Source organism: Manacus vitellinus, unplaced genomic scaffold (assembly GCF_001715985.3).
Source record: "Manacus vitellinus isolate BGI_N305 unplaced genomic scaffold, ASM171598v3 scaffold_1_pilon, whole genome shotgun sequence".
NCBI classification, from domain to species: domain Eukaryota; kingdom Metazoa; phylum Chordata; class Aves; order Passeriformes; family Pipridae; genus Manacus; species Manacus vitellinus.
The window spans coordinates 25,996,992-26,010,496 of NW_021939396.1; the positions used below are offsets into that span (position 1 = coordinate 25,996,992).

A 13,505-nucleotide genomic window follows, 5' to 3' on the forward strand; every position below is an offset into this window, starting at 1 on the left:
TTTGTTAATGGAATTTCTGGATTACAGTATCCTGAGACATATATGTTAGTTACTTAAAAGTTAGTGGCATGCAACCATCCAAGAGTATAATGGCATTAGCCACAGAGTTTTACTTAATTTCAATTAAAAGGTGCAAACTTAACTCCCTCACATTTGAAAAATCTAGTCTAAGTAATGCATCATGGTTCATAAAAGGGAACTGCTGGCTTGATAAAGATGAAAGCTTAAATGTAGAAAACTAAAAACATAATTCCATACACAGATCATATTATTTCATCTGAAACCATGATATATTTTTAAGCTTTGACAACCTCTACTTCTTCCACATTTTTGTCCATAATTTGCTTTCTAAAAGCAAATACTTTTATTAAAACACAGGTATTTATTCATGATATTCAAGCTTCCTTTTAATTTTCCTCCCTTGTATCTGGTTATGTTTTAAATAAGCTTTGTTAAACATAGAAGGAGACAATTATCATTTTTTGGTTAGGACATCCCTTAAAAAATTATGAATGAGTAATAATAGTAGTAAGACTCCAAAAAGAGCTAACAAGACAGGATATCTCACCAAGCATATTTGAACAAATACTGATGGCAGAGCATGCCTGCAACCTGATGTATCTATTCGAACTCAAGCCACCACTCCATATGAATTTCCTTGTCTGCAAAATGAGTTTATGTTACTTGCTGCCTTTATAAAAGTGTTTTAGGTATAGTTCTTGAAATACAAGTCTGGATTCTACAGCAGCATAAACAAAACTAAACATAAACATACAGTGTCAGTCAGCAATACTACAGTCATAAATTCCTTGTCTCCCACTCCTTTCTCTGTGCTGCCACTGGCATTCCTGTGATCTTGCAATAAAGACTGGTTAGAAAACTAAACCTTCAGAAAACTAATCCTAAATGTTGTACAGACTTATTCTCATTTGATCTTTGAACCACATCACTTGAAGTCAAGAGAAGGCTCAGTGCCAGAAAAATACAAGACTATTTATGTAAGGAGCAGTTCAGCACAGCACACAAAATTATCATTTCTGCATACACATATCTGAAGTTAGGGGTCATTTGTGAAAGTCAGTTCGCTATTATATATATATACATTTATATATATGTATTTTCAATCTACAGGTGGCTCCACTCTGCTGTTAGTTTTTGCCAGTTTTGATGACTCATCACATTATTATGTGATCCTTACATAAGGTTAGTCAGTTTTAAGGTTCCTGTCTTATCTAATTTCATAAAATATTCATTTTGGGGGACTCTCCAACAACATACTTTTTCTCAGATAACCTAGCCATCTTTGGATCACCCAGTATTATGCATCTTTCTTGAGATGCAGCTTTCATTAAGACGTGGTATCTTATTCAAGTTTTGTCCAAATTTTGTTCAGGATAGTCTTAATATATGCATCCATTCTTACTTCAGAGTTCCCAGATTTCTCAAAATCCCTGGAAAGTTCAAGTTAGTTACCAACAGAATACTTATATACATACATACATACACATATATTCATGGCAGATGTATTTATGCATAGTATCTTAACTATTTGCTGGTAACATTTTCACTTTTAACTGCTGTAACACTGTGATAATTAGCTATAAAATCTGTTTATCTAGATGCATGTTGCTTATATTCAGACCACAAAGAAGTCACAGTTCTGCTTTGCCATCCCACAAAAAGAGCAGCTAAGACTGAAACCGATTCTCACATCCCTGACCACTTCTTATCCATGACCAGCAAAGCAAATAATCTACTTGGCCTGTTCAACATCTATGGAAAAAGTGTCACCATCACAATCAGAAATTTCCAGGATTGTTTGTAGCCTATTGTGTTTACCTTCCAGCAGATGGCTGAATTTTGCCTCAAACTATGAGAACCAGCACAGCAAAAGCAACAAAACTAAACAGTCACAAGAGACAACATAGTAAATTCTAACTGGATAGAAGGAAAAACATTTTCACAGCGATGTGGTTCATACTCAGGAAAGTTGGCAATCTATAGCCTTTGAGATACTGAACATTCAACTGGACAATACCAGGAGCAACCTGATTCAACTTCAAAGGTATCCCACCTTCAGCAGAAAAATGGACTAGGAAATCACCAAGGGTCCCTCCCAACCTAAATTATTCCACTTGTCTGTGTAATCTAACTTGCTGCCCTAAGGATGTTATATAGCAATATTATTTTCAACAAACATTTACCTGACATGTAATGAAACACCTTAATCTTCTGCAGGGCTAGAAAATTTTGTGATCTCCTCCAGTTCTTCTCCACCTTCAGTTACAACATTAGACCCATTTCCAGCTTGGGGTTCACTACAATTGCCAATCTCTCTTGTACAATTTCAGTAATATGTGTTCCCTCTTCAGAATATGTGTTACTAATTATTTGATCCCAAGCAAATTTCCTTGCAATTGTCCCTACTGTTGTATCGAATATCTTATGTTTTTCATTTTTAAGAGAAATTAAACCCTATCATCCAAGTCACTGTATAATCTCTATCTTCTAATCATCTACGTCTTATAGTCACATTTTTAACTGTAACATTCACATTATTAATTAAAATATTAACTATAGTAGTTCATTTTTATATCCATTTCCAAGATTGCTTTTTTAGAATACATGTGTTTTCCTGTAAAATTCACTACTTGCCTGTTACTTGCATCTGTAATCTTCCATTATGGGTGTTACTTGTATCAGATCTTGGTGAGGCTGTGGCCATGTCAGAGGTTTAGGCTTTAGCCTAGAAAGAAAAAAAAAAAGCAAACAGGTAGCTTATTAAAAAGTACTTATCTCTGCATGTTAGCTACAGCTATTAAATAAAATGTTTAACCAATCAACAAGTTACCAAATGTTTTTTATGTATGGCAGAACACATTATTTCATAACAGCAGTTAAAAAAAGCAATCACTTTGGAAATTTTGTCCCATGTTACATCTCTATGGATGTGTATGTTACTTCAGGAACATATACATACATTTACATAGTTTAGAACAACTGTGTAAGGCAAGAAAAGAAATTCAGCTATGATATATCAATATTCCTCTCTCTAGAAGATACTCTTATGGTCTGATTTCAGATGAGCAAAGCACCCACAACTTCAAATGAACAAAATGTCTGAAACATTTACATGTTTGAAAATCAAGCTGTCACCAGAACAATACACTCAAGCAGTAACGCGAGTGATTCAGATGACAAACATTTGCATTCTATCCCTAGATTTGCCATCAGCTTTCTACACCACTGTTATCCACCCACAAATCACTTCCCTCCTCTGTTGAGACAATAAGCCCTTTACAAGGACTACCCCACTCAGTGACTAAAACAGTGTGTCTCAAATCCCAGCTGGCGCATCTCTTGGTGCATTTGAAGCACATGCAAACAGCATCACTCCTGTCCTCCTACATTACTACACCTGACATGCATCTAGAAGTAAAATATTCTGTTTCTATCAGACAACTATTTTTTCATGAGGAAAAATACACTTTTCATGATCTGGATGAACTTCCAGATATTTATTTTTGTGTACAGTGATTGGTTTCAATAATAATAATATGGGAACAGTTGTCACTAAACCTTTTTCATTATGTACCTCTGTAAGTAAAAATATTTTGAGTACGTACTTCCAATATGTGTGTATTTATTTATAAATTACATATATATATACTACTGTACTAATACATTCTGTATATATAAAAACAGATGAGATAAAGATTAAATAAACAGTATTTTAAACAATATATAATGGTACACAAAACCTTTATGCAATTGTTAAAAAAAAGGAAGGTTTTTTTGTGAGAGTCGTATGATTGAATATGCTTCAGCATTTTTTAAAAAGTTGACTTAACACTTTATAATACAGTGACTTGAATGTCTAGTTTTAAATCAGTTTATTGGCTGTCATAGTCAGAAAAAATAATTTACAAATATATGAGCATCTAAATGAAAGTGCATCACTGGCTACACTTTCTAAATCATGACACTCATTTTTCATTCCCATCCACTAATTATACAAAATTTTTTCTTGAAGTTTGGCCAGTGGAAGGTGTTGCATTTCTATATTTTTAACAAATTTTCAGATTCTGAAACCCTTAATTAAGAGAACTTTTAAACCGGTAAAAGTTTAAAAGTTTAAACTTTTAAACTGCTTCCAAGTTTAAGTGTACAAATATAGGAGGTTTTATAGATGACATGCATCTTTTCTGGCAACAAAAAAATCCCACAGTGGTGTAAACATTTCCAAACATCTATTTTCAAAATGCTCTCTCCATAATATCAGCTTATTTCAAAAAGCAGTCATTTTCTTGCTCATTGTTAAAATGTCACCTTCACTTTCAAGGAAAGGTGTCTTAAGGGTCTTTATTTTCTTTATTTTTTTTAAAATAACTGTTAGTCAGCATACTGCTGACAGTCACCTGTTATCACTGAACAGGTCAATTTGTAACACTTGTCTTTTTGTGAAATAAAACACATAATTAATCATAATAATTAATAACAAAAACATAATAATTAATACATTTTGCAGCTCTTCTAAGCACTTTGCCATGATAACCAGCAAACTTCTGCATAGTACAAAAGATTTTCCTGGTCATTCCCCATGTCATTACAGATTATTGTAAAGATTCTACTATTTAAAGGCCTTGTTTTCATACAATGAACAACAATTATGACATCCTGAAGCATTTTATACACTTATGGCTCCAACTTCCTTCTTGCTTACCTATTCATGATGCAGTAAATAAATTCTATATGTGGTGCTCACCTTGTAAACCTTACCCCAGAACCTCTTTCAGTTCAGTAAAATCAGCCACTCCATCTGTGGTTACATTTGTACAGTTTTTTCATTTAAAAAAAAATGCTGCTATTGAAGAAGATACTGTTTAGAATTCACTGTTAAGAATATATCTTGTTTGGTACATCTTTCCCTAGTTCTTTGTGAATTTCATTATGGACACAGAATTTAGCAACTCCCGTTAAACGGAGCCACATTACAAACCAAACATCTATACTTTCATCCAGCTGTCAGTACAGCAAGCTTCTCACACTGTGCAATTTTTTTTAACTTGTTTCTTCAAAACTTTGGCAATGTTTTCCAGACATCTTCCAACAGTATCTGCTGACAAAGGAATGCATTTTAGTTTGTCACCACATTGTTTTCCATGTATTATTTCAGACATTTTTACTGCGGCAGGAAGATCAAGTGTATTCCCATCACTATGTGGCTTCTGCTACTGAAAAATCTCAAAAGAGTTTTATATATATCTATCATTAAGTTTAGTGAGATCTTGTAAAGTCTTGGATTGAATATTGACTGGATTGAGCAATGACTAGCATTGCTGAAAAAAATTGTAGACGTCTGTCTTCATGTTCTGGGTGCTTAGTTTTTAAATGCCTTGCTAATTGTGATGGTTTCATGCTATCATTAGCTGATATCTCAAGATACAATGTTCTCTTAGGGTGAGGTTCATCATTTATAGTAGTGGATGTAAATCCATATTTGAAATACCCTTCTTAATGAACAAAATTTTTTGGCTGACTTCTTGTCAGATCTAATTGCCAAATGACCAAGAGCTCATACCAGGAGTAGAAGCATCAGTTCTGACATGTTCTTAGTATTCACATTATTACTATTATCTACAATCCATGGTCTCTTTGCAGGATTTTTTTTTTTAAGCTGTTTGCCTATTTTGTTAGAGTTTGTTTGGTAAAAACTAAGTAATATAATCCATAAATCTGCCTAACTGGTCACAAGTGAACTATATCCATTACAATACACTGGAAGTGAATGAAGAAATGAAGGTGCTACTGCTACCTCACCATACTGTGTAATACTAAATCTGCCTTCAGGACACCTCATGTACCAAATGTGACACAGGACTACGTGACATACAGACCAAGGGAGGGTGCCAGTGTAAATATGTGTACTAAAACAAGCTTTATTTCTTTCTTATTTTTCAGATAAAATACGAATCCTAGATTTTCTTCCCACATCTGGCTGGCTGGTCTTGTGCATCTGACTTTGGAGGCCACTGACATGGAAGACATCATAAGAGCAACATATGCAATCAATTCTGAGGCAAGTAAACTCAAATTCTTCACAAGAAACCAAGATCTAGTTCTAAACGTACATTAAAAAATCAGTTTAGGCATACTTTTTTAACTGACAAATTATGATTATTTTTACTGGTGGTTTTTTTCCTGCAACTGTTCAACCTGCATAGATCTAATGGGGTTTTTTTGTTTTAGTTGGTTGGTTGGTTGGGTTTTGTGTTGTTTTGGGTTTTTTAACTCTATTCCAAGCATGCACAAAGCAAAATAAATGCATAATGAAATAACTAACTAAATAAATAAAGTGTGTCAAAGTCCTCAGGTAGACAGTTTATTGCATAATCTCCTGAGACTTCAGGTTTCAGGTGCTGATTTATCTACCAGGCATACCACCTGCCCTAACCTGAGTTTCTTGCTCTGCTTGCTGCTAACTGCATTTGGCAAACATGTTTGCTAATTTTCTGATAACAGGGAAGTGAGAATTCACTACATTTAGCTTTGCATCTTTCCCCTTGAAGAAAAAAATGACCAATTAGCAATTATTACAATGGACAGCTGATGCAGATAAAACAAAGTTAGGCTTAAGGGTTGGTTGAAGGGCTGTTTATAACTACATGATCGTTTATAACTACATGATGCATCCCATCAACAGTTCCCTGATCTGTTCTGCCCCTGTAAATGGAACATCCTTCTCTAATAGAAGTCTATTTTATGTTCTTGCCAATATGGTACACCCAGGTGCGTTTACACAGCAACGATTACAGTTTCACACTTCCTTTATGTTGTAAAAAAATACTGACATGTCTGTCAAACACTACAAAGTAAAATATATGGAAGTTCAAAAAAAAGCATTTAAACTTTTTAAAATAAACAGAATTTTTTGTCAACAATACATGAAGAAAGTTTTATGTTGTGGTTTCTATTCAAAAGGGCTTTGCTGAACAGACTAAATTAGTTGAACTGACTAATTCTGTTTTCATCATGTACCAAACATTCCAAAGCTGCAGTCCACTCATCCTTGCTTAACTGATTAGGAATCAAGAACTGGTGAGGAATTAAGAGGAAAGTAAACGCTAAATTTTCTCTGAGCCAAAAGAAAACTCATCAATTGTTTTTTCTAGAAACTTCTTTGCCAAGGATATGTCAAAAAAAAAATTATTTAGCCTTCAGTCATCAGTTATTTTCACCAGTAACTATCCAAACTCAGCTACCGACATTTTTAAATTGTTAACCTAAATTATTGCCTAATTTAAATTTAAACTATTGCCTAACCAGCTCAGATGCAGGCTGGTTCTCCTGGGAGACAGCCTGCTCACATGAAAATATTTGTCATTTTCCTTCAAGATTCCTTCTTATACACTGGTTCACACTCACTTGCAGTCAAACACATTTTTACTCCAGGTAAACAAAGCCTTCAGGAAGTTGGCCGAGTTAGATGGTACAAGATGAACTATCTTATCTAGAGTTTTGGACACCTATTACTTCCTAAAGGCTGGTCAGACATATGACAAACACTGCTGCACAAAGATGAGAAGTATAATCCAAAATTTAGCCCCTCAAACTTTGATAGGAAAATTACTGATGCAGACATAGCAGGGGGCAGAGGTGAGGTGGGACATGGGACAACAACTCTATTTATCACGTGGACTGCAGTGGTGATAAAAACAGTATTAATGACACTGTGTAAGGTACTAGTACCGACTATTCAAGAAAAGGACAGGACACAAAAAGCTCTGCTGGGAGAATAGAGTCAATGAAAGAGCAGTCTAAAATTAATAAAGACTGGAAGTAAATGGTGTTGACATAAATGTTTCCATATATCTCAGGTTTCTGGGGGGCAAGGTTGCTGCAGAGAGAGCAGGTATATAGTGTATGAAACGAAGCAGGGACAGTAAAGAAGTCACATAGCAGAAGGACTGACAGACTTGCACAAGGATGGGACTACCACCTTACCTTTTTAGAAGTAAAACCTTTAAGCTGAGAAAGATTTTTAGAAGTTCTACTAGAGATTTTTCAAATACTGAAAATCTAGAAGCTTTAAGGATTAGCAACCTCCTGTCTTTAAGATCCAGAGGAAACTATTCCTGCGTGGCCAAAAATAAACAAAATTTCAAGCAAAGAAGTTGTCTTCTCTTGAAGACAACTACATGGCAACTACACCAAGTGAAGTGAAGATATTCATTTGGAGTACTGAGAAATTTTCATGGCCAGTTGTTATGTCTAAAGCAAAATACTTGTACTTTCTTGATCTAATTTGTAAGAAAGTCTACATGAGAGGAAAAAAAAGTGAGTAACAAATTATTTTCTGTGGTACCCACTGCTAAACTTAACTCAGACAAATACTGATAGACTGAAATGCAGGTCTCCACCTTACAAAATTCTGGGATAGTTTATTAAAATTAAAAACTAACAACTTGAAACTATTTAACAGAATAGCTAGCTACTTTTCAAGATTATAAGATTCCTCCAGATCCCTTCAGTACTTACTTTTTACTAATAGTTTCTCCAGTTCCTTAGTTACTGAAGAGTTTAATATATATATATATATGTTAAAAAAAACCCTAACAAAACCAATGGTATTCCATGAGACTCATAAATATTACATATGGAAGCAAAAAGATCTGAAAAACTTTAAAGGAGAGTAATATGTACTGTTCAAAACACTTGTAACTGTAGGACACATCTATGCTAATAAGGAATACTGGAAACTTCTTTTTGAGTCAAAGGAGAGGTGCTCCAGTGCCTTAATCCTCTTGATAGCCCTTCATTAAACTCTATCCATCCTGTCCATGTCTCTTTTGCACAGAGATCCAGGTGTGGCCTAACTAATGCTGAATAAAGGGGAAGGATCACCTCCTTCAACCTGACGGCAATTCTTTGTCTAATGCAGCCCAGGACACCATTTGTCATCACCGCCCCCATGGGTACACTTCTGCATCATGTTCAACTTCATGCCTGTCAGGACCCCCAGATCATTTTCTGTCAGCAGAATGTCTTGCTTCTTCCTGTTAAAACTCAAAAGTACTACCAAGACCATCTTCAACTGACAGTGTCCCTTACTCTTTTACCTAGGAATAGTTTACAAACACTCCCCTCACAAAAAAAAAACAAAAAAAAAACACCAAAAAAAGAAAACAAAAAAAAAAGAATTACTTGACACTGAGAGGACTGGAAAAGGACCCAAAAATGTTAATTAGTACTCCAACAAAACAAAGGAGAAGAAAGCTATGAGAATGTCCTCATACTTTCCATTTTCATCAACACACTTTTGAGAGTGAATCTTCAGACCAGCCAAAACAGTCAGGGATACAGAAGCATTTAATTTCCCATCTTTTCACAAAGCCCATAGCACGTACTAGTGGGTATAGATATAGTAGTGTCTTCCTTAGGATCTACTAATGTCTTCGACATTAGTAGAATTTCAGCTTAAGCACTCTCCTTCTGCAAGGTTTATAAGGCCCTGACAATAAGGCAAGACATTAGCTCTTCCTGACAGTTAACTAACAGCTTCTCCAGAGATATTGCAACATTCCTGATACATTGCAAATATTTTGTTACTAAGTTCCAAGTTAGCAACCCTACAGCAAACCTGCAGAGAAATAAATGGAAAGTAAACTGTTACTCTTCTTAAATCACAGAACATCCTGAGATGGAAGAGACCCACGAGGATCACGTCATCCAACTCCTGACTCCACACAGGACTACTTAAAAGTTAAGCAATGTGTCTGAACACTGAACTGGAAACATTGGTCAGTTCCGAGGGTTATGATATCATTGGTATTAGTGAGACTTGGTGGAACGAATCCCACAGCAGGAGTGCTGGGATGACAGGCTACAGGCTGTTCAGGAGGAATAGGTAAGGCAGGTAAGGTGGAGGATATAATCATTGATGAATTATTCTCTAGACAATTAGGGGAAACCTCTGGATTTGTAGCCCTTGTCCTTATATCAACTAATATCGACTGGAAGCACTACACCACTGTGATGAGCAAGTCTTGAAATTCTTGCAGTCTGTAGGTGATAACTTTTTGCCACAAATAGTCAGTGATCCAACTAGCAAAGATGTCCTCCTGGACTGGCTATTTGTGAATACAGAAGGACCCATGAGGAATGTGATGGTTGGTGGCTGTCTTGGCCGCAGTGATCATGAAACAGTCCTGTTTAATTTTATATCCTTCTATGATAAGGCCTCCCACCTCATCAATGAAGGGAAGGTGGTTGATGTAGTTCTTTGGATTTTAGCATGGCTTTTCACACTGTCCCTAACAGCATCCTTCCAGACAAGGTGTCCAGTTGTGGAATGAGGTTCATGGTATGCTGGGTGAAGTACTGTCTGAAGGGCAGAGCTCAAAGTCAAAGGGTTGTACTGAATGGGACTACAACTGGCTGGTGACCTGTCTCAGTGGTGTTTCTCAAGGCTCAGTTCCAGGGTAGTCCTGTTCAACATTTTTATCAATGATCTGGATGCTGGAGTTGAATGTACCGTTTGCAAGTTTGCTGGCTGGAAATTGGGGAGGGAGGTGCTAATTTCTTCTCAGGGTATTCAGGGATAGGACATACAGGAATGGGTCAGCATTGCAGCAGGGGAGGTTCAGGCTTGACATTAGGAAGTATTTATTTATTGAGAAGATGGTCAAACACTGTAACAGGTTTCCTAGAGAGGTGGTCGATGCCCCAAGCCTGTCAGTGGTTAAGAGGCATTTTGACAATGTCCTTAAAAACATGCTTTAATTTGTGGTCAGCCCTGAACTGCTCTGGCAGTTGGACAAAATGATTATTGTAAGTCCCTTCCAATTGAAATGTTTTACACTATTCTATTCTGACAGCTTGGGGCCATGACCACTTCCCTGGGGAACTTGTTCCAGTGCTTGACCACCCCTTTGAGGTCCTTTCCAACATAAATCATTCTATGATTCAGTGAAGAACTTTTTCTTATTAAGCAACCTCACCTTCTATCACTGGACACTAGAAGAAGATCAAAACCTCTGTACCTGCTCCCCCTCATGAGGAAGTTGTAGACAGCAGTGAAGTCACCTCTGGGTCTCCTCTAAGTTGAACAAACCAAATACGCTCAGCTGCTCCTCTTAAGTCATGCCCTCTACTTCTCCTCTGGACAAATTCTAATATTCTTCACACTAGGTCTGATATAAACATTTCTATATTTATCCTTCTTGAGCCAATGTACACGCATTTTCCATCCCTCCACCTCGGGAAATAAATCTTCGTCTACTCACATTGATATGGAAACCAAGCTACATACAAAACTATTTCATTTTCTGTATTTTTCATATGCATTCACTGACCATTGCTACAAATGCTCCAGTACTGATCCATGCATTATCCACAACATACTGCTATCCTTATAGTAAGGTCTAAGAAAAAATATAGTACCATTACCGAGGTTTACAAAAAAATGTATTTCGAGGTGTTATGCAAGAGGTCCAAACAAATGTCAGACTATGATTGCATTGCACACATCTGCCTGTTCTGTTCTGCCTTATACTTGGACTAGCAAGTACCTTTTTAGCCTTTTTTTTCCCAAGCAAATGTCACATGCATGACTCATATTGTCCACCTGCCTCTTCCCCCTCTTCCTTTCATCTCCATCCCTCTAAGTGAATTTGTTCACCACCAGATTCAGTTAAAATAAACTGAGAAGTGATATCCTCTGATACACTAAGTTCCCATGAGTTTCACAAAGCTCAGTAGTGCAGCAGAGGAAAGAGACACAATTTCATGTGCTTGCTGAGCAAAGGGCTGCATCGTGAGCTCAAGCTATCTAAGCTGCTCACTCAAAGGCTACACAATCACCACAGACCACTCTGAATCAGTCTGAGCTGCAGTGGTGCACAGTCACTTTTTTACTACAAGTAAGAAAGGTCTAGAACAGCAGATGAAGAAGAGAATTGTAATGGTTAAGAAAAATCTGAATGGAACCTACTTCCACTGCTCACAAAATAACTTAGAGCAAAATATTTAGGGTACACTTTGCTTGTGAATTTTAATCACAATGATGATCCTAGGTCCTACCACAATATCAAATAATGAAAAATATCCTAATGCCTCCTCTGTGTATTACAGATAAGATCACACACACAGTGAAACAAATCCTGTAAACAATTCTGGAGCAGAACAATGGTAGTTAAAGGCCAACAGTCCAATACACATGTCAAGAATTCAGGGAAGAATCTTTTCTCCTTAATTCTAATATCTAGCTGAATAGTCCTCATATCTTCAGAAATATATAATATGCTAATTACACGAGTCTTCAGCCTCTCTGAGTTGTCTTCTGTTATGGGCAATCCTAATGCTTGGTATAAATTACTGTTCATCAGACTTGCATCAAGAGAAAGGTAAATGTATTAAGATAGATTGTTAAAATATGGGCAGATTTTAGTGTACCTACACAGCAAACAGAAAATTTTACCCTAGTTACATACAGTAGCTCCATATTAAATTCAACTCTATAGGTAACATATTATAACAAAATCGAAATGGAGAAGTGTGAGCTTCAGAACAGGCAGGCAGCCTGAGCACATACCAAGAGTGCCCAGATAGCTTATAAAATCCACTCACAGGAATTCGTGCCTGTCACCACCACCTTATTAGTTACAACAGCCTCGACTAGTGTGAGCACATCTCTACTGCAGCCACAGCAAAATTAGCAAACATAAAACAACATCAAAGATGTTAACCAAGAGCGCTGCTGTTAGTGTTACAGCACTCCTCCCCCTTGTTTTTATGGGGATATGAAGAAACCATGACTAAGGAATACCAATAATGGGAAATACATTAGTACTGCCCTACAAAATAGTCTCCCAGCCTCCCCATTGTTTTGGTAAGTCAGTAAGAGACAACGATTCAAAGAGGGGAAGAGAAACCTACTCAGTGTTATGAAATAAAGTGGAAGAAAGGGTCTTTGCACACTTTTTGTCAGTAAGACATTTGATGTGATCCACCTCTCACCAGTAACTTTATCTCAAAAAATAGCTCAGAGAGGTATAAGTAGAATTCACTGCATGTTCTCACTCTCTTTTCTCTGAATATTTGATTTTTTAAAAGTGCTATGCAAGGCTCTTTCCAGCTGTCAATCTCAGCAGTGTTAAACCACTAAAACATGTCTGTCCTACTTCCAATCACAGACTGCACTGATCTTACCAATTACTACCTGAGAGCACTCACCCAAGCACTTTCACTTATTTTTTTCAAAAATAGCCCTTCAGTCTCTACAGTTCCAGAAAATTCAACTTGATCCTTACTAAGATGCCCGGTGGTTAAATAATACTCACTTCTTAAAACAGAGTTGCCTGCTTCTGCTTATTATTTTCTAATGCAATTCTAATTTGAGTTTATCTGATTCCAAAATTAACTATATAAAAATGACAAGCTGAGAACATGAAAATTAATAAAACCCAAGTCTTACCAGAAAAATCCAAAGCTTGATTTCTCAAGGG

The 13,505-nt window shown here is 36.4% G+C and overlaps 1 protein-coding gene across 2 annotated transcripts in view; it reads right to left on the bottom strand.

Moving 5' to 3' along the window:
* Positions 1–13,505, bottom strand: part of WWP1 (WW domain containing E3 ubiquitin protein ligase 1) — a 56,008-nt gene that overhangs the window by 35,336 nt on the left and 7,167 nt on the right. For both annotated transcript variants that reach the window (XM_025895631.2, XM_018078755.3), the window contains exon 2: positions 2,656–2,746. In XM_025895631.2, coding sequence (XP_025751416.2) covers positions 2,656–2,725 — 70 coding nt within the window. In that variant the 5' untranslated portion in view covers positions 2,726–2,746. The remainder of the gene's footprint in view (positions 1–2,655; positions 2,747–13,505) is intronic.